We start from the raw sequence: 27680 nt of genomic DNA on the forward strand, positions 1-27680 counted from the left end.
CACTGAAGAGGTTGTTCTTGTGTGGAACCGATGCTTGTTACCTTTGAGGACTGTGTATCCTCCAGACGGTTAGGCGTCATGGTCTGAGTATCCAAGAGGAATTGTGGATTGCCAAGTAACCAAGTCTGTGAAAGTTTGAAAGTCATCTATGAAGACTTACCACTACTGTTGGGCGAGGTCTATGTGATCTTAGCTCAAAGGAGAATACAGTGAGGATTGTGTGTCCGGAACTGTGTGTCTTCGAGTTTAAATATTCAGCCGCTCCAACCAGACGTACAACTGTCACAACAGTTGAAACTAGTCTATGTCCGGAGATCGAACCCGATTCCATGAGTGAGCATAGCACGTCCTCGGCACGCGGACCAGAGGAGAGGAGGGTGACCACGTGATAGCAGAAGAAAAACAAACGGGATGCTGCACAGCAACCGGAGGAGGTGCAGCGGGAAGAAGAACCACACGGGCAGGGCATTTCCTCTGTTGTTTTTCCTCACGAACCAATGGAAAAGCAGCAGCACCTGGCTCGGTTGTGTTCGTGTCGTCTGGGTCGAGGCGATGGCGCTAGAAAACCGGTCGGGTCGTCGTCTCGCGACCGACCATAAAAGGGCCCCAATAATGGCAGCTTTTAGGCCCACGCTAATCTCCCGTTCCTTGCCTCACATTTCGGCCAAGGCCCCCGCGTCCCACCCCGTGCGCCCCCGCATCGCCGCTTCCTCTCCTCCCCTTCCCTTCCCTTCCCTTCCCTTCCGAGAACGCACGTCAATCCCACCACCGCCATGGCCGCGCTGGCCCGCGCCTCGCTCCTCCGATCCGCCGTTCGGCGGCTCCGGGCCTTCTCCGCGGCCGCCGCCGAGGGCGCCGCGCCCCGCCGCGACGCGAGGGCAGCCGATGCCGCCACGGTGGCGGCCGCGCTGGCTGTCGGGTCGGGGCTGGGGATCTGGCTGCTCCCCCCTTCGCCGCAGCCGCTCGCGGACTCGGGCCAGGGGGGCTTCGCCGTGGCGGATGCGGGCTTTGGCGACGTGGGCACCGCGGAGGAGCCCGAGGAGGAGAAGCGCAGGTTCCTCTTCCGAGGTGCGTGCCCTTGTTACTCATCTCTCGTACGGCTGCACCCATGCATTTTATAATTCGCAAAAGCTTTATAACCTGATCGATTCATGTGCCTCCCACGCCTAGTTTCTGGTTGGAATTTTGCCAAGGAAGTTTCCGTTTGGAATTTTGTGAGCCATGTTTCTGCTTGGAGTTTTGTGAGGAGAGAGAAACGACGATTTCCGTATGGATCGGCCACTTACGAATAGCGCTCTTCGTCCGATCATATGCTGAGAGAACATTCCCGCCATTTGTTGTCCTCAATCAATCCTAATGCTCATATGACGGATTCCTGGAAGCGGAGCAATTGCTCACCGTCCTTTTTCTTCGCTTCGCTTTGCAGACTCATATCGCAGAAGGGTGTTCTTCAACTATGAGAAGCGCATCCGGACGCGCAGCCCTCCTGAGAAGGTAACTATATATGTCATGCTGCATGCTTATGTGATTCGATAAACTAGCAATGTTCTAATTGTGGTGTTCTTCCTGATAGATCTTTGAGTACTTTGCGTCCATCCGGAACCCGGAGGGCGAAGTCTACATGTTACCTGCCGACTTGATGAGGGCTATTGTTCCCGTTTTCCCTCCATCCGAATCTAATGTTGTCAGGGAAGGAAGACTCAGAGGAGAGCGCAACCCTGGCGAGCTACAGTGTGCTCCTTCTGAGTTTTTCATGCTGTTCGACACAAACGGCGATGGGCTCATCTCCTTTGCCGAGTAAGTGGTCCTGGCTTCAGCTGAAATGCCTAGCATATTTCCCATTTGACGTGGTATCCAATTTTCTACTACCAGATAGGAAGGTTTTTGTAGTTGTCTAATTATTATACTACAATTTGTAATGTTATACGTAGTACTTCACAAAGCTGCCACACAGATATTATATAGGTAATGCCTATTGAGCTTGAATCTTCTTAACGAGCATGCATGCTTATAGATAATAATATATGTAGGTATATAGGTGCCACTATGGTATTAGGCTATTAGCATTTGCATGCCTCTACCTGTTAGTCTGCAGGTGTGGTTTCATACTCTCTGCAACCATTAGTGATATTAACTCAATGCATTTCTTGAACTGCTTATGTTGCCTTGTGCAGGTATATCTTTTTTGTGACATTGCTTAGCATTCCTGAGTCGAGCTTCAATATAGCTTTCAAGATGTTTGACCTTGACCACAATGGGTAAGCCATCTTCCAGCCGCTGGAACCAATTTTAATTGTATCATTGCACTCTTGAGATTGATATGCCTCTGTTCTCTAAATAGTCTTACCCCAGATCAACTATGATGTTAATTTGTATAGTCTTTCTAGCTAGTGACATGTGAAGGAAATAAATATTCCTGCATTTTCTTTTCTGTTGAGAGCATGGCTAATAATAGAACCACTTGCTGGCTCTATCTCATTGCCACATCATTTCCAGTCAACCTAAGAGCCTACTCATATACTCCCTCCGTCCGAATATACTTGTCATCAAAATGGATAAAAAGGGATGTATCTAGAACTATGTCATCAAAATGGATAAAAAGGGATGTATCTAGAACTAGATACATCCCTTTTTATCCATTTTGATGACAAGTATTTCCGGACGGAGGGAGTATGTAATAGTTAGCCATAGATATATACTATGTCATTAATGTATGGACCACCTCATTCTCTCACAAAGTCTACAGTCCACTCTTTTTCTCTCTCTTTTCCTCTCTTCAACTCATCTCAAATCTGATGTGGCAACTCTTATGGCCCGCTTATGTCACCTTATTATGCTTCCTCTAACTGGACTTGATAAGTTTTGTTGATTAGAATTTCTGATATGCTCTGGTGGCAAACAAATGACTCTATACTTTTAGCATAAGTTCAGTAGAAGCACATGCCAAATTGCCAGCTGAAAAAGTACCATATCCATACGGAAACCATATATTAGATGTGTGGGGCTGACCTACTATCCATTTTGCTTCTCTTAGCAAGAAATCCAGCCCGTTAGATTTATCAAGTCTGTATATCGTGGTTCTATTTTAATTTCTTTTGTCTTAACAACATAGACCATACCTTGAGTGTTGAGTCCAAGAGTCCTGCTAATAAATTAATGAAATTTTGCGCAAGCAGATCACTGAGGCAATTCAAGCCATATAGACAGTATAGACCAAGTATCTAAGAATATAGCTGCTTTAGAGTCCACCTGGAACAAATTCTGATAGGGAAAAGAAAGATGTGGTACTCCTAAGTGGTAGTTCTTTCTTCTGCATTTGTTTTATTTTTAATTTTAAAGCTCTTTGAAGCCGTTAAAGGTATGCTTTCCTCTTTTCTATGGGATCTACGCAAGGATCCATTTAAATATTTCCGTGTTTGTGCTTTATTGTTGTTTACATGTCACCATTGGCGTGCAGAAAAAGACCTGCTTTCTTATCCGTGTTCAATCATCTCACTTGTTATTTCATGATGCAGAAGGGTATGAACCAAATTTGGCAAGAATTTTCTCTGTTATTTCAGTATTCTCATCTGCTATTTATCATTCTCAGGGAAATAGATAAAGAAGAGTTTAAGAAAGTAATGGCGTTGATGCGGTCCTATAATAGGCAAGGATCTGCCCACAGGGATGGGTTACGTATTGGACTCAAGGTTGGTCAGCCAGTGGAAGACGGCGGACTGCTTGAGTACTTTTTTGGCAAGGATGGCAGTGACCATCTACACTATGAAAAGTTCTCTGATTTTTTGAAGCAATTACAAGATGAGGTGATTTTTTTCCTTTTTAATCTTCTGTTGTTGAAATATTTACGTTCCAGCATCTTATTACTGACGCAAGATTCTCTATAGTCCTGTGTTGTGGGTCATGTAACCCATTTTGTGCGTGTATGTATTCATGGATATTGTACAGTCACCCCAAAATCCATCATACCGTGAACATATGTGCCAACTCAGTTTCTAAGCTACATGGTTGTCTCTAGGAACAGTGATAAACACAAGTAGGACATATCTTTAAGTTGTATACTTAGTACAAAGAGTCAAACACAAGCTGTAATGAACTTGTTTTTGTGTTGTCTGTCTCCGAAGCCTAAAACAGTGTGATGGTCAAAATTTTGACGACTCTACTACTATTCATCAATTTTATTTTCCACTAGCTGTGAAATTAGTGAAGCATGTTTATTTTATTCTACCTTGTAATATCCACACAGTGACCAACCCCCACACAGAGACATAAATCCAGATCTATAAACCCTGTTAATGGGCCGAAAAGGATGAACATTTTCTGTATAAAAATTCCAAATTAATTGGTGTAATCTCTGGTCTGATAGCATTTTGTTTGTTCAACCATCTTCAGATCGTTCGCTTGGAGTTCAGTCACTATGATATAAAATCATCCAAGACAATATCTGCTAAGGACTTTGCATTATCCATGGTTGCTTCTGCTGACATGAATCATATAAACAAGCTACTTGACAGAGTTGACGATTTTGATGAATCTCCTGATGTCAAGGATCTGCGCATTACCTTTGAGGTTTGGCAGTTTGCTATCCCGATTTCCCGGTTATATTTCTTGAGCCAACCATGTTTTAAAAGATCATTGATGTTATTTGGAAATTCAGGAGTTCAAGGCTTTTGCTGATCTGCGGCGAAGATTGGAACCATTTGCAATGGCTATCTTCAGCTATGGAAAAGTAAACGGTTTGTTGACAAAGCAGGATCTAAAACGTGCTGCAACTCATGTATGGTCTTCCATAATTGTATTTATTATAGATGTAGTCTGAAATACCTAATTCCAGTAGAAGTATTTATCTTAAGCTTTCTAACGATAATCACTGGCCTTTTCCCACTGTGTAGCCATTCTGTGCTAGCTGGACAGTTAGCTGATAGCTGATACGCTCTAGTTACCCACTTGGTTATTACTAGTTCGGATTTTTTTATTGCTTTAATGATCTTTTTTTATAGGTTTGTGGGGTGGACTTGACTGATAAGGTGGTGGATGTCATTTTCCATGTGTTTGATGCAAACTGTGATGGGAACCTAAGCTCAGAGGAGTTCTTGAGGGCACTACAAAGACGGGAAATCAATATTCGCCAGCCCACCACTCCAGGTTTAATGGGGGTATTCTCCTGCTGGCTGAACTGTACGAAGTGTTCTTTTCAACAAATGCTGCTTCAGTAGAATATATCTTGATACTAACAAGATTAGCCTTCTGTTGCCCTGGGCCACTTTCTATTTGATGTACGTAGGCCATGCTCAACAAATATGAAGTTAGTTGCTTCTGTCGCATTAACATTCCACTTGCATATATAGCTGGTATCTCTGATGGTTTTGGTCATGGCAGGATCTGAGCTGAAGAATGAATACAACAACCGCTAGATGTCAGCAGACACGATCTTGTTGTACATATTGTCCTGCAGATCAAAGTTGTCCAATTATGTAGTAGCTGTAAATAACACAATTCTGTTCTGGCCCAAGGGCTCAGTTGACAGATCTCTCCTTCACTGATGTAATGAACATGCGACTTTGAACCTCGTTTACTCTCTCCCAAGTTCTCCCTGTGTCCTTGTGTTCTCGTGCCGACACCTTTCAGGCTTTGCCAAGGTTGAAGACGGCCTAGACAAACAAAATTGTTCACTAGATCTTTTGTACTTCTATATCTTCGAATTTCTCCTGTTGCTCATCAGGTTAGAAGCTAAATGGCAGCCCGTGTCAAATGCTCCCTACGCTCCACAATGTTAGTGCATATTAGGTTTTCTGTTTCTATAGAATAAGCTATCGAACACTTAAAATATTTAATAAGTACTAAAATGCGAAAGTACACTTCATGGTAAATCTAATGGTACTAATTTTGTATTGTGCATGTTGATATTTTTTTCTTAAGCTTAGTCAAATATAGACATGTTTGACTTTTAATAAACGAAAACATGTCCTAAAATTTGAAACCGGGGGAACTATCTCTATCTTTGATTTGTAGGAGCCTGTCACCGTGTCCTATGTTATACAGTACTTATTTCATGGCAAACCGATGATACACTTCATGGCAAATCTATACTAGTAGTATTCAGTTCAGTTTCATGCAACTGCATCTTCCTCTTGAACCGACGATTCCTACAAAATCAAATACACACGATAGATGTACATACAGACACAGAAACAGACACCAGGAATCAGTACGGTAGCCTGACGTTGAGCCTCCTGAGCCAGATGGAGTGCAGCACCATGTGAATCATGTCGAACCGCCTCGCCGGCCGGTGGAGCACGAAGTGCCGCTGCGCCTGCAGCACCCTGGCACGCAGCACACGGTACCTCCTCTCTGACACGCCCCGCAGGATGGCCTTCAGCTCCGGTATCCTAGCCGCCGGCACCGTCACCGACATCTTGCTCCAGTCCAGCACGTCGCTGAAGGGCAGCGGGTACCCCTCCGAGATGATCACCGGCACGCAGCCGGCGAAGACGGACTCCACCACCCTCGGGCTCGCCACCTCGAAGCCGCTGGGGCAGAGGCAGAACCGCGCCCTGGTCATGAGCGCATGGTAGTCCTGCCCGGCGTGGAGGTACTCGTGGACGTGCATGTCCGGGTCTCTGCCGACCCAGTGCTGCAGGAGGTTTCTGCGTATGTCGCCGTGCATCCCACCGGCGAAGAAGGCGAGTGTGGTCCGGTTCTCGGGCGGCAGGCCGAACGTCGGCCTGCGGAGGACGCCGTCGGCGAGGTTCACCTCCGGCAGCGTCGCGTCCTTCCTGGGCGTGAAGCCCTCGGAGGTGTTGGCGTTGCACAGAACCCGGATCGCGTTGCCGTAGAGCTGCCGGTTCCCCTCCGAGACTAGTGGCGCCCAGTCGTGGCACGACACGAGGACGTGGTCGGTGCCGCCGGAGCGGTTCCAGTACGGGTGCCTCTCGGCGACCACGCGGACGTAGTCCGCGACCAGGCGGCGCAGCGGCGCGAGGTAGGCGGTGGTGTTGAGGCGGTAGACGTAGTGGACGAGGTTGCATACGCTGATGGGGAGCAGGAAGACGTTGGCCTCGCCGGGGCGGCGCGCGGCGAAGCGGTTCCGGGGGTCCTCTATCTCGTACAGGAACTGGCCCTCGATGGAGTAGATGTCGGTGCCCGGGCCGAGGTGCGCCAGCGGCGGCTCCCCCTCCTGGTACGTCCATATCTTCATCCTCCTCTCCATCTCCACGTAGCTCCTGAGTGATCCATCGCAATACATCAGTCGTTTAACTATTTTTTTTTAAATGACGACACATCGTCGCCGTTGTTTCTTAAAAAATATATGAAAAGCTAGATACTCAGGTACGACGTACCTGTGGAAGGCCCTGGCATTGCGGTAGATGGCGCCTCGCGGCGCAAAAGCGTCGCCGACGTCCCCGAAGCTCCGTATCCGGCGGACGCTCTCGTCCCTGAGCGCGCGAGCCGCCCGGCGGATGGCCACCCGAGACCGAGCCAGGCCTTCCTCGATCACGCCTCCGACCACCTATATAAACGCAACGTCAGATTCTACCTAGTACCTAGCTAGCGAACAATTCATCACCGCCACTACACGTTGTGCACTACGAAGCACCGATACGGCAGAAATCTCTGTATCGCCGTCCCGTACGCCACCGATACCCCGATACGCCAGATACGGCTTAGATACGGGTATCCCAGAAGTATCCCTTTTTTGATTTAAAAAGAAAAAAAAATGCCGATACGGCTGTGAAACACGCGAGACACGGCTGGGACACGCCGAGGCAGCCCCGAGCGAGCCCAATAGCCCACGATGGGTCGACTAAACCTAGTTCTCTCGCACCCTGTCGTCACCACTCACCAGGAAGGGATCGAGGGCGCCACCGCCGCCGCCGCCGCCGCCGCCTGGAGTGGCTCGCCGCCGCCGCCACCCCAACTTCCTGGAATCGCATCTCTGACTCTCTTCTGCTCTTCTCCGCCGGCGACACAAGGTAAACACCCGAGCCCCGATGTTGTACTGATGTATGGTTGATCCATTCATGTATGCTTGGGGCTTGTCTACTGCTGGCTTTATGTATCGTTGATCCGTTTATGTAGGCAGTAATAGCACTCTCATAGTCATAGCTCATAGGTGTATACTCTAGTAATAGTTCGATCTGTTCCTGCTAGCTAATGTTGGTTGGATAAAAGTGCTCGCTAAGGATGATGCTTGTTGGATAAAATTGCTAGTTGATGTTGCTGGCTTGCTGGTTGTTGATGTTTGTGGGGTAAAATTACTTGCTGATATTGCTGTTGCCTCCCATTGCTAGGGAAGAAGATACAAGTATACACCATGTCATCTGCGGGGAGTAGCCATTGAGAACTTTTGCATTATTTGTCTATGGCCATTGAGAATTTAGAATTGAAACTTGTTGGAGGCTGAGAACAAGGAAGTTTATATTCATTTCATCATTTGGTATGCTACTGCTACAAGCCAACTTGTTTACAACCTTTTCAATTTTCATGCTTGTCTGTTTCATATTATCAAATCTACTATCATGTGATGTATTTTCTATTTTGCATACACCATGAGAAATTGAGGAGTCGAGGGCCTGGATGATCATTCAAAAGTGAAAAGAAAGAAGACATGGAAGCAATCAGGCAATCAGTGAGGCGGTATTTTGATCTCATCTCACATATTCTATTATGTTGGTTTTATTACATGTCATTTTATTATTATCTATATATGCTTGCCGTATCGCCATATTGCTGTTTTTAGAAATTGCCGTATTCTGTATCGCCGTACCCGTATCACCGTATCGGTGTCGCAGTATCCGTGCTACGTAGGTTGTGCATGCAGCCATGCACGCGTGCTACAGTAGATTACCTTCTTGTTGATGGCCTGAGTAGTCGCCGGTAGCAGCCTCGCTTTCTGGGGCTCGCCCGGGACGTGCCGCACAAAGTGCTCCTGGTGCCGGTACCCGCGCTCTCTGTTATGGCTCCCTGCTCTTCCACCCCAGACAGTTGACGGCAGCACGACGGCCGTCGCGACGATGACGAAGGCGATAAGCGGCACCGCAATGGCGGCGGCCCGTTCACCACCGTTCCTCTCCATGCGTGCAAGGTCGTAGCGATTAGCGAGAGATCCTTCCGCGACCGGCCGCTGGCTACTCGCCTCCTCACTGGTGTACAATGCTACGTGCCTCTTGAGCCTTGACTATGAGCTGCACTAGCCGTTTGTGTGTTAACAAGAGGCTAATCACGTTTGACTCGGTAAATCTGGTACTAGGTTCGTTGCATGCTGCATTTGAATCCAGAGCTCGCGCGGTGCGCAACTGATCTCCAGAGATATCTACGTGTCTACTGCCGCCTCAGCGCAGCGTGTCACTGTGGCAGAGTAAGATGAGGACCAGGAGGAGCCACCCGCGGCGCGCAGCGACCTTTTTGAGTGATGCACTGGGTGTGGGAGTCGGTCACCTTCTCCTGTCGCGTATCCACGACTTCAAACTTTGGATGTTTTTTTTTTCTTTTTGAATAAGCTTACCTTCCGCTGGCCGATCACACGCGCCCGTCCATCGGCTCCGTGTCCGTCGGATCGTCTTTTGGTCAGACGGACAAGAGCACCCGCACCCACGCGCACGTTTCTGCAGCTCAGCTGTGTAAGCGTTTTTGTTTCAGAAACGGTTTTTGAAATAGACAACGGGTTTTAAAGCGAGGAGTGGTAGTCAGATCCAGCAGCGGGGAGGTGAAATGCCTGTTAGGGAACGTAGTAATTTCAAAAAAAAAAAATCTACGCACATGCAAGATCATGGTGATGCATAGCAACGAGAGGGGAGAGTGTTATCCACGTACCCTCGTAGACCGAAAGCGAAAGCGTTAGCACACCGCGGTTGATGTAGTCGTACGTCTTCACGATCCGACCGATCCAAGTACCGAACGTACGACACCCTCGAGTTCAGCACACGTTCAGCTCGATGACGTCCCGCGAACTCCGATCCAGCAGAGCTTCACGGGAGAGTTCCGTCAGCACGACGGCGTGATGACGGTGATGATGTTGCTACCGATGCAGGGCTTCGCCTAAGCACCGCTACGATATGACCGAGTTGGAATATGGTGGAGGGGGGCACCGCACACGACTGGAAGAGATCAACAGATCAACTTGTGTCTAGAGGTGCCCCCTTGCCCCCATATATAAAGGAGCAAGGGGGGGAGGCGGCCGGCCAGGAGGAGGGCGCGCCAAGGGGGAAGTCCTACTCCCACCGGGAGTAGGACTCCTCCTTTCCTTGTAGGAGTAGGAGAAGGGAAGGAAGGGAGAGAGGAGGAGAAGGAAAAAGGGGGGCGCCCCCCCTTCCTTGTCCAATTCGGACTAGAGGGGGAGGGGCCGCGCGGCTGCCTTGGCTGCCCCTCCTCCTCTCCCACTAAGGCCCATTAGGCCCAATATACTTCCCAGGGGGTTCCGGTAACCCCCCGATACTCCGGTAAATGTCCAAAACCTCCCGAAACACTTCCGGTGTCCGAACATAGTCATCCAATATATCGATCTTTACGTCTTGACAATTTCAAGACTCCTCGTCATGTCCCTGATCATATCCAAGACTTCGAACTACCTTCGGTACATCAAAACACAAAAACTCATAATACCGATCGTCACCGAACTTTAAGCGTGCGGACCCTATGGGTTCGAGAACTATGTAGACATGACCGAGACACGTCTCTGGTCAATAACCAATAGCGGAACCTGGATGCTCATATTGGTTCCCACATATTCTACGAAGATCTTTATCGGTCAAACCGCATAACAACATACGTTGTTCCCTTTGTCATCGGTATGTTACTTGCCCGAGATTCGATCGTCGGTATCTCAATACCTAGTTCAATCTCGTTACCGGCAAGTCTCTTTACTCGTTATGTAATGCATCATCCCATAACTAACTCATTAGCTACATTGCTTGCAAGGCTTATAGTGATGTGCATTACCGAGAGGGCCCAGAGATACCTCTCCGACAATTGGAGTGACAAATCCTAATCTCGAAATACGCCAACTCAACAAGTACCTTTGGAGACACCTGTAGAGCACCTTTATAATCACCCAGTTACGTTGTGACGTTTGGTAGCACACAAAGTGTTCCTCCGGTAAACGGAAGTTGCATAATCTCAGTCATAGGAACATGTATAAGTCATGAAGAAAGCAATAGCAACATACTAAACGATCAAGTGCTAAGCTAACGGAATGGGTCAAGTCAATCACATCATTCTGCTAATGATGTGATCTCGTTAATCAAATGACAACTCATGTCTATGCTTAGGAAACTTAACCATCTTTGATTAATGAGCTAGTCAAGTAGAGGCATACTAGTGACACTATGTTTGTCTATGTATTCACACATGTATTATGTTTCCAGTTAATACAATTCTAGCATGAATAATAAACATTTATCATGATATGAGGAAATAAATAATAACTTTATTATTGCCTCTAGGGCATATTTTCTTCAGTCTCTCACTTGCACTAGAGTCAATAATCTAGATTACACAATAATGATTCTCACACCCATGGAGTCTTGGTGCTGATCATGTTTTGCTCATGGAAGAGGCTTAGTCAACAGGTCTGCAACATTCAGATCCGTATGTATCTTGCAAATCTCTATGTCTCCCACCTGGACTTGATCCCGGATGAATTGAAGCGTCTTTTGATGTTCTTGGTTCTCTTGTGAAATCTGGATTCCTTTGCCAAGGCAATTGCACCAGTATTGTCACAAAAAATTTTATTGGACCTGATGCACTAGGTATGACACCTAGATCGAATATGAACTCCTTCATCCAGACTCCTTCATTTGCTGCTTCCGAAGCAGCTATGTACTCCGCTTCACACGTAGATCCCGCCACGACACTTTGTTTACAACTACACCAACTGACAGCTCCATCGTTCAATATAAACACGTATCCGGTTTGTGATTTAGAATCGTCCGGATCAGTGTCAAAGCTTGCATCGACGTAACCATTTACGACTAGCTCTTTGTCACCTCCATAAACGAGAAACATATCCTTAGTCCTTTTCAGGTATTTTAGGATGTTCTTGACCGCTGTCCAGTGATCCACTCCTGGATTACTTTGGTACCTCCCTGCTAAACTAATAGCAAGGCACCCATCAGGTCTGGTACACAGCATTGCATACATGATAGAGCCTATGGTTGAAGCATAGGGAACATCTTTCATTTTCTCTCTATCTTCTGAAGTGGTCGGGCATTGAGTCTGAATCAACTTCACACCTTGTAATACAGGCAAGAACCCTTTCTTTGCTTTATCCATTTTGAACTTCTTCAAAACTTTATCAAGGTATGTGCTTTGTGAAAGTCCAATTAAGCGTCTTGATATATCTCTATAGATTTTCATGCCCAATATATAAGAAGCTTCATCGAGGTCTTTCATTGAAAAACTTTTATTCAAATATCCTTTTATGCTATCCAAAAATTCTATATCATTTCCAATTAACAATATGTTGTCCACATATAATATCAGAAATGCTACAGAGCTCCCACTCACTTTCTTGTAAATACAGGCTTCTCCAAAAGTCTGTAAAAAACCATATGCTTTGATCACACTATCAAAGCGTTTATTCCAACTCCGAGAGGCTTGCACCAGTCCATAAATGGATCGCTGGAGCTTGCACACTTTGTTAGCACCTTTCGGATCGACAAAACCTTCTGGTTGCATCATATACAACTCTTCTTCCAGAAATCCATTCAGGAATGCAGTTTTGACATCCATTTGCCAAATTTCATAATCATAAAATGCGGCAATTGCTAACATGATTCGGACAGACTTAAGCATCGCTACAGGTGAGAAAGTCTCATCGTAGTCAACCCCTTGAACTTGTCGAAAACCTTTCACAATAAGTCGAGCTTTATAGATAGTAACATTACCATCAGCGTCGGTCTTCTTCTTGAAGATCCATTTATTCTTGATGGCTTGCCGATCATCGGGCAAGTCAACCAAAGTCCACACTTTGTTCTCATACATGGATCCCATCTCAGATTTCATGGCCTCAAGCCATTTTGCGGAATCTGGGCTCATCATCGCTTCCTCATAGTTCGTAGGTTCGCCATGGTCAAGTAACATGATATCTAGAATAGGATTACCATACCACTCTGGTGCGGATCCTACTCTGGTTGACCTACGAGGTTCGGTAGAAACTTGATCTGAAGTTTCATGATCAATATCATTAGCTTCCTCACTAATTGGTGTAGTTGTCACAGGAACCGGTTTCTGTGATGAACTACTTCCAATAAGGGAGCAGGTACAGTTACCTCATCAAGTTCTAATTTCCTCCCACTCACTTCTTTTGAGAGAAACTCCTCTAGAAAGGATCTATTCTTAGCAACAAATGTCTTGCCTTCGGATCTGTGATAGAAGGTGTACCCAACAGTTTCCTTTGGGTATCCTATGAAGACACATTTCTTCGATTTGGGTTCGAGCTTATCTGGTTGAAGCTTTTTCACATAAGCATCGCAACCCCATACTTTAAGAAACGACAACTTAGGTTTCTTACCAAACCATAGTTCATAAGGCGTCGTCTCAAAGGATTTTGATGGTGCCCTATTTAATGTGAATGCAGTCGTCTCTAATGCATAACCCCATAATGATAGCGGTAAATCAGTAAGAGACATCATAGATCGTACCATATCTAGTAAAGTACAATTATGATGTTCAGACACACCATTACGCTGTGGTGTTCCAGGTGGCGTGAGTTGCGAAACTATTCCACATTGTTTCAAATGTAGACCAAACTCGTAACTCAAATATTCTCCTCCACGATCAGATCGTAGAAACTTTATTTTCTTGTTACGATGATTTTCCACTTCACACTAAAATTCTTTGAACTTTTCAAATGTTTCAGATTTATGTTTCATTAAGTAGATATACCCATATCTGCTCAAATCATCTGTGAAGGTGAGAAAATAACGATACCCGCCGCGAGCCTCAATATTCATCGGACCACATACATCAGTATGTATGATTTCCAATAAATCTGTTGCTCGCTCCATAGTTCTGGAGAACGGCGTTTTAGTCATCTTGCCCATGAGGCATGGTTCACAAGTACCAAGTGATTCATAATCAAGTGATTCCAAAAGTCCATCAGTATGGAGTTTCTTCATGCGCTTTACACCAATATGACCCAAACGGCAGTGCCACAAATAAGTTGCACTATCATTATCAACTCTGCATCTTTTGGCTTCAACATTATGAATATGTGGTCACTACCATCGAGATTTAGCACGAACAGACCACTCTTCAAGTGTGCATGACCATAAAGATATTACTCATATAAATAGAACAACCATTATTCTCATATTTAAATGAATAACCGTCTCGCATCAAACAAGATCCAGATATAATGTTCATGCTCAACGCTGGCACCAAATAACAATTATCTAGGTCTAAAACTAATCCCGAAGGTAGATGTAGAGGTAGCGTGCCGACAGCGATCACATCAACTTTGGAACCATTTCCCATGCGCATCGTCACCTCATCCTTAGCTAGTCCTCGCTTAATCCGTAGTCCCTATTTCAATTTGCGAATATTAGCAATAGAACCAGTATCAAATACCCAGGTGCTACCGCGAGCTCTAGTAAGGTACACATCAATAACATGTATATCACATATACCTTTGTTCACCTTGCCATCCTTCTTATCCGCCAAATACTTGGGGCAGTTCTGCTTCCAGTGTCCAGTCTGCTTGCAGTAGAAGCACTCAGTCTTTGGCTTAGGTCTAGACTTGGGTTTCTTCTCTTGAGAAGCAACTTGTTTGTCGTTCTTCTTGAAGTTACCCTTCTTCTTCCCTTTACCCTTTTTGTTGAAACTGGTGGTCTTGTTGACCATCAACACTTGATGCTCCTTCTTGATTTCTACCTCCGCAGCTTTTAGCATTGCGAAGAGCTTGGGAATTGTCTTGTTCATCCCTTGCATATTATAGTTCATCACAAAGCTCTTGTAGCTTGGTGGTAGTGATTGAAGAATTCTGTCAATGACACTATCATCAGGAAGATTAACTCCCAGTTGAATCAAGTGATTATTATACCCAGACATTTTGAGTATATGTTCAATGACAGAACTATTCTCCTCCATCTTGCAGCTATAGAACTTATTGGAGACTTCATATCTCTCAATCTGGCCATTTGCTTGAAATATTAACTTCAACTCCTGAAACATTTCATATGCTCCATGATGTTCAAAACGTCGTTGAAGTCCCGGTTCTAAGCCGTAAAGCATGGCACACTGAACTATCGAGTAGTCATCAGCTTTGCTCTGCCAGACGTTCTTAACGTCGTCAGTTGCATTTGCTGCAGGCCTGACACCGAGCGGTGCTTCCAGGACATAATTCTTCTGTGCAGCAACGAGGATAATCCTCAAGTTACGGACCCAGTCCGTGTAATTGCTACCATCATCTTTCAACTTTGCTTTCTCAAGGAACACATTAAAATTCAATGGAACAACAACACATGCCATCTATCTACAACAACATAGACAAGCAAAATACTATCAGGTACTAAGTTCATGATAAATTCAAGTTCAATTAATCATATTACTTAAGAACTCCCACTTAGATAGACATCTAAGTGATCACATGATCCAAATCAACTAAACCATAACCGATCATCACATGAAATGGAGTAGTTTTCAATGGTGAACATAACTATCACTACAAAAAAAAGACACATCCGTGACATTTTGGGCCGAACGAATTTTTTTCCTGTCATACTTATGACACTTCTATGACGATAATTGTGACAAAACCCGGTATCATCATAGATGTGGTGGGCTCCTACTTCTATGACAAAAAATCATGAAAGAAAATGGGCTTTTCGTCCTGGGCGGGCCGGAGACGCAGCTGCATGACATTCTTTAGGCCGTCCGTGACGGAAAAAATCGTGGTAGAAACGAGGGCGAGGAAAATTTCAGCGAGTTCCCGGTTACAGTGGGAGGCCGGGGGCCGAGGATGCGCATTTCTCTCGTACACGTATGCGCGTGTGTGCGAGGCGTTGGCTCTAACTAAACCCGAGCAAGGCGTTGGGCTCTAACTGAACCCGAGCGATTGCACTGCAGGCTACGCGTTACTGAACCCAAGCGATCGATCGATGGCTGTTAACTGAACCCGATCGAGCGATTCCTTCGCTACTGTTGCTAACTGAAGCCGATCGATGCTGCCTCTGGATGAACAGTGAGCGTTGCGGGGGGGGGGGGGGGTTGGACGAACAGTGAGCGGTGGGGGTGGATGAACAGGACCCCGTGGCATTGCCTCTGGATGAACAGGACCCCGATCGATCGAGCCGATTGGGGCTAGATGAACAGGACCCCATGGAGGGCTGGATGAGCAGGACGACCCCGTGGAGGGCTGGATGAACAGTAGACGGTGGAGGGGTGGATGAACAGTAGCCCGTGGAGGGGTGGTTGAACAGGAGCCGGTGGAGTAGCGCGCAGTGGAGGATGGATGAACAGTCGCAGGTGGAGGCTGGAGGAGGTCGACGGTGGATGAACAGTAGCCCGTGGAGGCTGGAGGAGGTCGACGGTGGAGATGAACAGTATCCCGTGGAGTCCCGTTTTGCGGTACGCCACACCCCTCCCGATGAACATGACCCCCATTTCGACCGTAGCGCTCCAACACAAGTCTGTTTTGTCCGTTTTGCGGTACGCCACACCCCTCCCGATCAACAGGACCCCGTTTCGACCGTAGGAGGTCCGTTTCCTCCGTTTTGCGGTACGCCAGGCCCCTCCCGATGAACAGGATCCCGTTTCGAACGTGGCCGGTCGAACACAAGGCCGTTTCCTCCATTTCACGGTACGCCAGGGCTTGTTTCCATCGCCTGTTCCGTCCAAGCCGGTTGGCTCCCATGCGTTCCGTTGCCTCCCGATGAACACAACGCATTCCGTTGCCTCCCGATGAACACGACGCATTCCGTTGCCTCCCCATGAACACGACGCATTCCGTTGCCTCCCCATGAACACGACGACGACGCAGTTTCTCCGTTCTGACCCAGCCATGTACACGAGACCCCGCCCGTATGTACGTATGTGGCTGTATTTACTTTCTTGTACCCAGGCTGTTGTAGGTACGTGTACATGCTACATGCGCGCCTCTATTACAACACGTGCGCGCCTCTACATTGAGCAGTATGTACGTACACGTTTGCGACCAAAATGACAACGCTACGTATGCTTCGACCAGGTGGGTCCCGACTGTCAGGCAATTCCTTGCATGCGAAGATGTAGCTGGTGGGTCCCAACAGTCAGCGGGGCGAATCATTTTTTTTGCCCGGACGCACTTCCTTGCATGCGAAGATGTAGCTGGTGGGTCCCAGCAGTCAGGGGGCGAATCATTTTTTTTGTCCGTAATATGGACGCACTTCCTTGTGTGCGAAGATGTAGCTGGTAGGTCCCAGCAGTTAGGGGGGAAACGTTTTTTCGCGAAATTCGGTGGCCCGTCCGCTGGGTCCCCGCTGTCAGGTGGAGGAATAATTATTTTGCGCGTAATAAGGAGGCACTTCCTTGCGGCTGCCATGGACCCAACTGTCAGCCTCTCCACGTACAGTACTCTTCCGATGGAAGTCGGTCGTTAACCACGTTGACCACGCCGAGCCAAGAGCACCACGGCGGTGGACGACGGCAAGGCCTATGAAGTGGACGATGCGGAGCCGGGGAAGAGTTGATAGTGGATGCCCACGCGGACAGGAGTACGAGGGTCCACTGGTTCAGCTGTGGTGTGAGGCTGCCGTCGCTGCAGAATAACATGGGGGTGTGGGTGAGTAGAGGGATGGCCTGACCAGCGGTGGGAGTAGTAGGAGGCGGTGAGGCCTCCACGGCATCACAGCCGGCCACGGGGAGGCAGGAGCATGCGGCACGACCGGCGCTGCTTTGGGCGGCTGGAGCAAGAAGACTAGAGGTTGAAGAAGCACTACGGCTATTGGATGGACATCGTACGGTCACTGGAGCTAGAATCGTTCATATTGAATAAAGTTGACAAAGGCCTCCATCCCAGTCAACTTATTAGGCCCACAAGTCAGCCTCCCACCATGGTGGGTCCCAGCTAGCAGGGGGAGTATTCATTTTTTTGTGCGTAATAAGGAGGCACTTCCGGTGGGTCCGAGCTGACAGCAGGGGGAATGTTTTTTTTTTGTGAAATACGGTGGACCATCCGGTGGGTCCCAGCAGTTAGGGGGAAAGGTTTTTTTCGTGAAATATGGTTGTTCGTCTGGTGGGTCCCAACAGTCAGGGGGAAATGTTTTTTTCGCGAAATACTAGTGGCCCGTCTGGTGGGTCCCTGCTGTCAGGTGGAGGAATAATTATTTTCCGTGTAATAAGGAGGCACTTCCTTGCAGCTGCCATGGACCCAGTTGTCAGCCTCTCCACGTACAGTACTCTTCCGGTGGAATTCGGTTGTTGACCATATTGACCACGCCGCGCCGAGAGCACCATGGCGGTGGACGACGGCAAGGCCTAGGAAGGGGATGATGTGAAGCCGGGGAAGACGCGGCAGTGGATGCCCACGCGGAGAGGAGTACGATGGTTCACTGGTTCGGCTGCGCTGCCGTCGCCGCAGAATAACAGGGGGTGTGGGTGAGTGGAGTGGAGGGATGGCCTGGCCAGCGGCGGGAGTAGTATGGGGGCGGTGAGGCCTCTGCGGTAGCACAGCCGGCCACGGGAGGCAGGAGCAGGCGGCACGACCGGCACTGCTTTGGGCGGATGGAGCAAGAAGACCAGAGGTTGAAGAAGCACTACGACCGTTGGATGGACATCGTATGGTCAGTCAAGCTAGAATCGTGCATATTGACTAAGTTGACAAAGCCCTCCGTCCCCGTCAACTTAGTAGGCCCACTATACTGGGTCCCAGCTAGCAGGGGGAGTATTCTTTTTTTGTGCGTAATAAGGAGACACTTCCTTGCGTGCGAAGATATAACTGGTGGGTCCGAGCTGTCAGCGGCGGTAACGTTTTTTTCGAGAAATACAGAGGCCCTTTCGGTGGGTCCCAGAAGTCAGGCGGAGGAATCATTATTTTGCGCGTAATGAGGCATTTCCTTGCGTGTGGCTATGGACCCAGCTGTTAGCCTCTCCACGTACAGTCCACTTCAGATGCATGTCAGTCATTGACCATGCCACGCTGAGAGCACCAGGGCGGTGGACGACGGGGGGGGGCCTAGGAAGGGAATGACACGGAGCCAGGGAAGACTCGACAGTTGTTTCCCACGCGGAGGGGAGTACAACTGTACGAGGGTTTACTGGTTTGTCTGCCGCCGCCGAAGAATAACAGCATGTGTGGGTGAGTAGAGTGATGGCTAGGCCAGCGATGGGAGTACGATGGGGCAGTGAGGCCTGCGCGGCATCACAACCGGCCGCGGGGAGGAGGGAGTAGGCAGTCCCGCCGGCGCATGTTTGAGCGGTTGGAGGAGGAAGAGCAGAGATTGAAGAAGCACGGCAGTCGTTGGATGGACATCCAACAGTCGCTGCTTATGCGTCAACCTTTTTTAGGAAAGCCTCAAATCTGTGGAAAACAGCATACAGGCCATCTGCCATTATTTCTAATAATTTACAACCCATTTGCTAATTCTTACGGGTTTTTTTGGAGCCCATATTCATTTTGTTAGCATTACAGCGCATATTATGGTCACGGTTAAAAAATTATACGAAATTTTGCATATGTCGGTGCGGTCTGAACTATTTTTGATCCTGAAATTTCGAGTACATTCAGACTAATTTTAAAAATAAATGTATATCAATATAAAATCCAATAAATTGTCCATGCATAAAAATCAATGCAATTTAAAATCTCAAAATGAAAAAAAGATATTTGAAACTAATTGCCGGTTTGATGTGTTTTAAAAATGTACAACCCATTTCTCATTACTGATAGGCCATTTTCTCGGCCAGCCGAATGAAGCTCTCCTCGTCTTGAAAGATTTGCAGCCCAACAGGCCTGATAAAGCGACTTACTTGAAAAATCACAAAAAAGAACTGGGCTAGCCATTTTCAAAAAGAAAAAAAGACTACTAGGCTGGTCTGTGGTAAACATAAAAGAAAAGGTTGTCTAGACATGCCAGAGTGTCCCGCACAGCCCAGTTGACACCCTGCTTCCGTCTCAAAAACAAATTAGATAGATGCCACTCCAATTATGGTGATTCGTAAAAATGCCACTGCAATTTCCAAACTTTGAAAAATGCCACTGCAGTTTGCAAACTTTCAAAAACGCCACTCCAGACTTTGAAAAATGCCACTAGAAATGGCATGAAATGGCATTTTTCAAAGTTTGGAAATTGCAGTGGCATTTCTCGGAAACACCAGATTTGGAGTGGCATTTATCGAATTAACCCAAAACAAAAATAACTGGGCGAGTGATGACCCACAAGTATAGGGGATCTATCGTAGTCCTTTCGATAAGTAAGAGTGTCGAACCCAACAAGGAGCAGAAGGAAATGATAAGCAGTTTTCAGCAAGGTATTCTTTGCAAGTACTGAAATAAGTGGTAATAGATAGTTTTGTGATAAGATAAATTGTAACGAGTAACAAGTAACAAAAGTAAACAAGGTGCAGCAAGGTGGCCCAATCCTTTTTGTAGCAAAGGACAAGCCTGGACAAACTCTTATAATAGGAAAAGCGCTCCCGAGGACACATGGGAATATCGTCAAGCTAGTTTTCATCACGCTCATATGATTCACGTTCGGTACTTTGATAATTTGATATGTGGGTGGACCAGTGCTTAGGTACTGCCCTTACTTGGACAAGCATCCCACTTATGATTAACCTCTATTGCAAGCATCCGCAACTACAACAAAAGTATTAAGGTAAACCTAACCATAGCATGAAACATATGGATCCAAATCAGCCCCTTACGAAGCAACGCATAAACTAGGGTTTAAGCTTCTGTCACTCTAGCAACCCATCATCTATTTATTAATTCCCAATGCCTTCCTCTAGGCCCAAATAATGGTGAAGTGTTATGTAGTCAACGTTCCCATAACACCACTAGAGGTTAGACAACATACATCTCATCAAAATATCGAACGAATACCAAATTCACATGACTACTAATAGCAAGACTTCTCCCTTGTCCTCAGGAACAAACGTAATTACTCACAAAGCATATTCATGTTCATAATCAGAGAGGTGATAATATGCATAAAGGATCTGAACATATGATCTTCCACCAAAGAAACCTACTAGCATCAACTACAAGGAGTAATCAACACTACTAGCAACCTACTAGCACCAATCCCGGACTTAGAGACAAGAATTGGATACAAGAGATGAACTAGGGTTTGGAGATGAGATGGTGCTGGTGAAGATGTTGATGGAGATTGCCCTCTCCCAATGAGAGGAGCATTGGTGATGATGATGGTGATGATTTGCCCCTCCCGGAGGGAAGTGTCCCCGGCAGAACAGCTCTGCCAGAGCCCTAGATTGGTTCCCCCAAGGTTCCTCCTCGTGGCGACGGAGTCTCGTCCGAAAGGTTCTCTCTGATTTTTTCTCATCGAAAGACTTCATATAGGAGAAGATGGGCATCGGAGAGCCACCAGGGGGCCCAAGAGGTAGGGGGCGCGCCCAGGGGGGGGGGCCCACCCTCGTGAGCAGGGTGTGGCCCCCTGGCCTTCATCTTTGGTGACGATTTTTCTTTATTTATTTCAAGGTATTCCGTGGAGTTTCAGGACTTTCGGAGTTGCGTAGAATAGGCCTCCAATATTTGCTCCTTTTCCAGCCCAGAATTCCAGCTGCCGGCATTCTCCCTCTTCATGTAAACCTTGTAAAATAAGAGAGAGAATAGCCACAAGTATCGTGATATAATGTGATATAACAGCCCATAATGCAATAAATATTGTCATAAAAGCATGATGCAAAATGGACATATCAACTCCCCCAAGCTTAGACCTCGCTTGTCCTCAAGCGAAAAGCCGATAACAATAAATATGTCCTCATGTTTAGAGGTAGAGGTGTCGATAAAAACAAAATACGGACATGAAGGCATCGTGATTATTTCATAACAGCAACACAAATAGATTTTGTCATATGATTACTCATGTTCCAGTGATGATTTATTCACAAAGCTGAAGCATGAATCAGAAACCTTATTGGGCACTAACAATTATAATCTCAGTCATTGAAGCAATTGCAATTTATCATAACATCGGAAAGAGTCTATGTCAGAGCTTAAAAGCAAGTCCACATACTCAACTATCATTTAGTCCTTCATAATTGCTAGCACTCACGCGATACTTGTGGTTATGGAGTTTTAATCGGACACAAAGAAAGATAGGGGCTTATAGTTTTGCCCCACAACATTTTACCTCAAGGGTAATGTCAACAATAATAATTCATGCTCCCCCACATCCAATTAGATATGTATATCATACTCTTTCCAACATGCTGAGCTTGCCAAAGGATAAAATGAAAAAGGAAAGGTGAGGATCACCGTGACTCTTGTAAGGTAGAGGGTAATAATAAAAGATAGGCCCTTCGCAGAGGGAAGCAGAGGTTGTCATGCGCATTTAGGGTTGATGCACAAAATCTTAATGCAAAAGAACGTCACTTTATATTGCCCCTTGCATGTGAACCTTTATTATGCAGTCTGTCGCTTTTATTGCGTCCACAACAAGTTCGTACAAAGCTTATTTCTCTACATTAATAAGTCATGCATATTTAGAGAGCAATTTTTATTGCTTGCACCAATGACAACTTACTTGAAGGATCTTACTCAATCCATAGGTAGATATGGTGGACTCTCATGGCAAAACTGGTTTAAGGGTGTTTGGAAGCACACGTAGTATTTCTACTTGGTGCTAAGAGTTTGGCTAGCATGAGGGGGAAAGGCAAGCTCAACACGGTAGAGGATCCAAGACAACATACTTTATCTTGAATGTAAGAAAACATAACTCATTATGTTGTCTTCCTTGTCCAACCTCAACTCTTTAGCATGTCATATTTTAATGAGTGCTCCCAATCATAAAAGATGTCAATGATAATATATCTATATGTGAAACCTATCTTTCCTTATTACTTCCAATTAATTGCAACGATGACCAAAACTATATTTGCTAACTCCCAACAACTTTTAATCATCATACTCTTTCTATGTGAAGTCATTACTTTCACTAAGATCAATATGAGCTCTTTGATTCTTTTTATTCTAGTCACCCAAGATCATGGCAAAACAATCAAGCCCTCGACTCAACAATAATCTTTATTATATAGCTCACGGACTCGATTACAAAGAAGGATCGTAAAGAAAAACTCAAAACTAGATCATGCCATGCCTTTATTCTACTAAATCAAGATACTACTAATAGGATCGAACTAAGAAAAACTGTAAAGATAGGAGTTGTGATGATGATACGATACCAGGGCACCTCCCCCATGCTTGGCAGTTGCCAAGGGGAGTGCCCATACCCTGTGATTATTTCTCCTTCTTTGTTGTTGGCGGTGGAGGTATTGTCGATGATGCAGGCTTGTCGTCTAACTTCCACGGCATAGGCTCTCCATCATAGAAGGATGATCGAGTCTCCGAAATCCTCAAATCTGCAGCCAAACTCATCCTTTTGAATCTATATTCATACTCACAGTTTTGATTTTGCAGATCATAAATTTGGGCTTGGAGGAGCTCGATCTTCTCTTGTAGCTTAAAGATGGCCTCCTCGGTGTTCTTCGCATCCGGCTCGTAGTTGTTGGTGAACTCCGCGAGCATCTTGTGGCTAGGGTTGATCCCACGCTCCACCATCCCCTGACACTTGAAAACTTGTTGCTGCATTGCTTCGAGCCTCGACTCCACACTTCCAGTTCCCTTTGGTCCCTCAACATCGCGGATGTGCAGCAATCCATCACGCATCTCAATGGTTTGAGGGTGCCGCAGCACCTCCACGAGGTAAGGGTTAATCACCTTCTCGAAGAACTTGTCCTTGGAAGCACTTGGGGTCGTCATGATGATCTAGACCTGTCAGAAAAACAGCTCGAAACAAGAACAGGGGAAATTTGCGTGATACGGTGGTCAAAACCTTCGGGAGTATATATAATGAATTTTTACCGACCAAAATACATATCGTGCAAGGAAACGGAGTCCGGAGGGCACACGAGGTGCTCACGAGGTAGGGGGGTGCGCCCATGGGGGTAGGGCGCACCCTCCACCCTCGTGGAGGCCTCGTGTCCTCCCCGGACTGCTACTTATTTTTCTATTTTTCTAAATATTCCAAAACGGAGAAATATTGCCTTAAAAATTGTTTTGGAGAGGTTTACTTACCGTACTACATACCTATTCCTTTTCGGAGTATGGAACGTTCTGGAAAGTGTCCTTTATGTACTCCTCTGGGGTTACGGTTTCAATAATATTGGTTTCAACATTTATAGGATTACCTGAGATATAGTGTTTGATCCTTTGACCGTTTACCACCTTATGATTTGTGCCTGCGAAGTTGTTGATTTTTATGGCACCGGAACGATAGACCTCCTCGATAACATAGGGACCTTCCCATTTAGAGAGAAGTTTTCCTGCAAAAAATCTTAAACGAGAGTTGTATAGCAATACATAATCACCTACAGGAAACTCACGCTTCTGTATCCTTTTGTCATGCCATCTTTTAACTTTTTCTTTAAACAACTTGGTATTTTCATATGCTTGGGCTCTCCATTCATCAAGTGAGCTAATATCAAATAACCTCTTCTCACCGGCAAGTTTGAAATCATAGTTGAGATCTTTAATAGCTCAATATGCCTTATGTTCTAGTTCGAGAGGTAAGTGACAAGCTTTTCCATAAACCATTTTGTACGGAGACATACCCATAGGATTTTTATATGTAGTTCTGTAGGCCCATAATGCATCATCAAGTTTCTTGGACCAATTCTTTCTAGACCTATTAACAGTCTTTTGCAAAATTAATTTGAGCTCCCTATTTCTCAACTCTACTTGACCACTAGACTGAGGGTGATAAGGAGATGCAATCCTATGATTAACGTCATATTTAGCAAGCATCTTATGGAAAGCACCATGAATAAAGTGTGAACCACCATCAGTCATTAAATATCTAGGGACTCCAAACCTCGGAAAAATAACTTCCTTAAGCATTTTAATAGAAGTGTGATCAGCACTACTAGTTGGAATAGCTTCCACTCACTTAGTAACGTAATCAACAGCAACTAAAATATGTGTGTATCCATTAGAGGCAGGAAAAGGTCCCATATAATCAAAGCCCCAAACATCAAATGGTTCAATAATGAGTGAATAATTCATAGGCATTTCTTGACGTCTACTGATATTACCAATTCTTTGACATTCATCGCAAGACAAAACAAACTTACGGGCATCTTTGAAGAGAGTAGGCCAATAAAAACTGGATTGCAATACCTTATGTGCAGTTCTATCTCCAGCATGGTCTCCTCCATAAGCTTTGGAGTGACACTTGCGTAGGATCTGTTCCTGTTCATGCTCAGGTACACAACGTCTAATGACACCATCTACTCCTTCTTTATAAAGATGTGGGTCATCCCAAAAGTAATGTCGCAAGTCATAGAAAAACTTTTTCTTTTGCTGGTATGTGAAGCTAGGTGGTATAAATTTAGCAACTATATTAGCATAATCAGCATACCATGGAATGCTACGAGAAGTGCTTATGACGTTTAATTGTTCATCAGGAAAGCTATCATCAATAGGTAGTGGGTCATCAAGAACATTCTCTAACCTAGATAAGTTATCTGCAACGGGGTTCTCAGCTCCTTTTCTATCAACAATATGCAAATCAAATTCTTGAAGCAGGAGAACCCATCTAATAAGTCTATGTTTTGCATCCTTCTTTTCCATAAGATATTTAATAGCAGCATGATTAGTGTGAATAGTAACTTTGGAATCCACAATATAAGGTCTAAACTTATCACAAGCAAACACCACTGCTAAAAGTTCCTTTTTGGTAGTAGCATAATTTATTTGAGCACTGTCTAGAGTCTTACTGGCATAATGGATAACATTTAATTTCTTACCAACTCTTTTCCCTAGAACAACACCTACGGCATAATCACTAGCATCACACATAATTTCAAAGGGTAAATCCAATCAGGTGGCTGAAGAACAGGTGCAGAGACTAGTGCTTTCTTAAGTATTTCAAATGCTTCTACACAATCATCATCAAAGACAAATGGTACATATTTTTGTAATAAATTAGTCAGAGGCCGAGAAATTTTTGAGAAGTCCTTAATGAACCTCCTATAAAATCCGGCGTGACCAAGGAAACTTCTTATACCTTTGATGTCCTTGGGACATGGCATCTTTTCAATAGCATCAACCTTGGCTTTATCAACTTCAATACCTCTTTTAGAAACTTTGTGCCCCAAGACAATACCTTCATTAACCATAAAGTGGCACTTTTCCCAATTCAAGACAAGATTAGTTTCTTCACATCTCTACAAAACTCGATCAAGATTGCTTAAGCAATCATCAAAAGAGGAACCATAGACGGAAAAGTCATCCATGAAAACCTCACAAATCTTTCCGCAAAAGTCAGAGAATACAGCCATCATGCATCTTTTCAAGGTAGCAGGTGCATTACATAAACCAAAAGGCATACGTCTATAAGCCAAAGTACCAAAAGGGCATGTAAAAGTAGTCTTTGATTGATCTTTAGCTGACACAGGTATTTGAGAGAAACCAGAGTAACCATCTAGAAAGCAATAATGTGTATGTTTGCATAATCTTTCTAGCATTTGATCAATAAAAGGTATGGAGAGGTAGAATGGGGGTAGGTATGGAGAGGCAAGATCCTATGTATGGAGGAGTTGTACACACGAGTGTTTAACAAGTTCATGCCCTTCTCTGTGGAAGTAAAAGCCCTACGTCTCAGAGCCCGGAGGCGGTCGACTGGTTTATGTGTATATGAATTACAGGGGTGCCAACCCTTCTACCAGTGGAGGGGGGTGGCTTATATAGAGGACACCAGGTCCCCAGCCTACCCACGTAGCAGAGGGTTAAAGTACATTAAGGCCGGGCGTTACTGGTAACGCCCTACATAAAGTGTCATCATGACCATTAAGACTACTTAATTACAGACCGTTTGGATACAGAGTAGATCCTGAACTTCTGATGGTTGAGTGAGTCTTCATGGTCGAGTGTCTTCTAGACGGTCTAGTGGAGTCTCTCTTGGTCGAGTGGAGCCTCTCTTGGTCGACTGGAAGGTAGCTTCGTCTAAGGATGTCCTTGGGTATGGTATCCTAGATAGGTCCGTGACCCTACCCTAGGTACATAACATCATCATTAGCCCCCGAATGGATCGAGGTTCGAGTGAGGAAGGAGTTGATGATTTTCTCTGACTTATTTCCTGTGCTTTGATTATGTCGTATCTTGGATCGGCGATTTTTCATTCGGGTTGGCGTCAACTTTTACTTCAGTCGCCTTGATCCATTCTTGTCTTCTGTCAAGTGAACTTTTGAACTTTGGTGAACTTCCGAGTGACGGATCGCGGGAAAGATATCGTCTGACCGATTGATCTGCTGTTAGCGGATTTTGCGGGACCTGAAATTTGGGAAGCGCGCGAAGCGGGGCAGACCGCGGCAATCGGATGGGATAAGGCGTGGACGCCTCGATTTCCACGCCGCCTTTTTCGCCACGTATCGTGCGTGCGCGACTGTTTCGGGATGTGACAAGATCGCCTGGACCCACTCGTCAGCCACTCGGAAGTGCCCTTATATAAAGCGCCGGGGGAGGGTTT

The 27680-nt window shown here is 45.8% G+C and overlaps 2 protein-coding genes across 3 annotated transcripts; one reads left to right on the forward strand and one right to left on the reverse strand.

The window, feature by feature from the left end:
• Nucleotides 1-647: 647 nt before the first annotated feature.
• Nucleotides 648-5583, forward strand: LOC123137453 (calcium uptake protein, mitochondrial). 2 transcript variants are annotated; one of them, XR_006468308.1, is made up of 9 exons: nt 648-1068; nt 1427-1494; nt 1574-1797; nt 2175-2258; nt 3590-3803; nt 4390-4566; nt 4655-4774; nt 4998-5273; nt 5377-5583. XR_006468308.1 is itself a non-coding variant. In XM_044557214.1 (8 exons), the coding sequence occupies exons 1-8, from the start codon at nt 774-776 to the stop codon at nt 5211-5213; spliced, it is 1398 nt and encodes a 465-aa protein (XP_044413149.1). In that variant the 5' UTR covers nt 649-773; the 3' UTR covers nt 5214-5583. The 2 variants fall into 2 exon arrangements, 1 of the variants encoding a protein (XP_044413149.1); XM_044557214.1 differs by having other exon boundaries at nt 649-1068; nt 4998-5583.
• Nucleotides 5584-6197: 614 nt separating this feature from the next.
• Nucleotides 6198-9157, reverse strand: LOC123137454 (probable glycosyltransferase At5g20260). Its single transcript, XM_044557215.1, has 3 exons — nt 8846-9157; nt 7338-7507; nt 6198-7220 (listed from the first exon to the last, which is right to left on the reverse strand). Exons 1-3 carry the CDS (start codon nt 9071-9073, stop codon nt 6203-6205), a joined length of 1416 nt encoding a protein of 471 aa, XP_044413150.1. The 5' UTR covers nt 9074-9157; the 3' UTR covers nt 6198-6202.
• Nucleotides 9158-27680: the final 18523 nt, after the last annotated feature.

The sequence above is a fragment of the Triticum aestivum genome, chromosome 6B (assembly GCF_018294505.1).
Source record: "Triticum aestivum cultivar Chinese Spring chromosome 6B, IWGSC CS RefSeq v2.1, whole genome shotgun sequence".
Lineage (NCBI taxonomy): Eukaryota > Viridiplantae > Streptophyta > Magnoliopsida > Poales > Poaceae > Triticum > Triticum aestivum.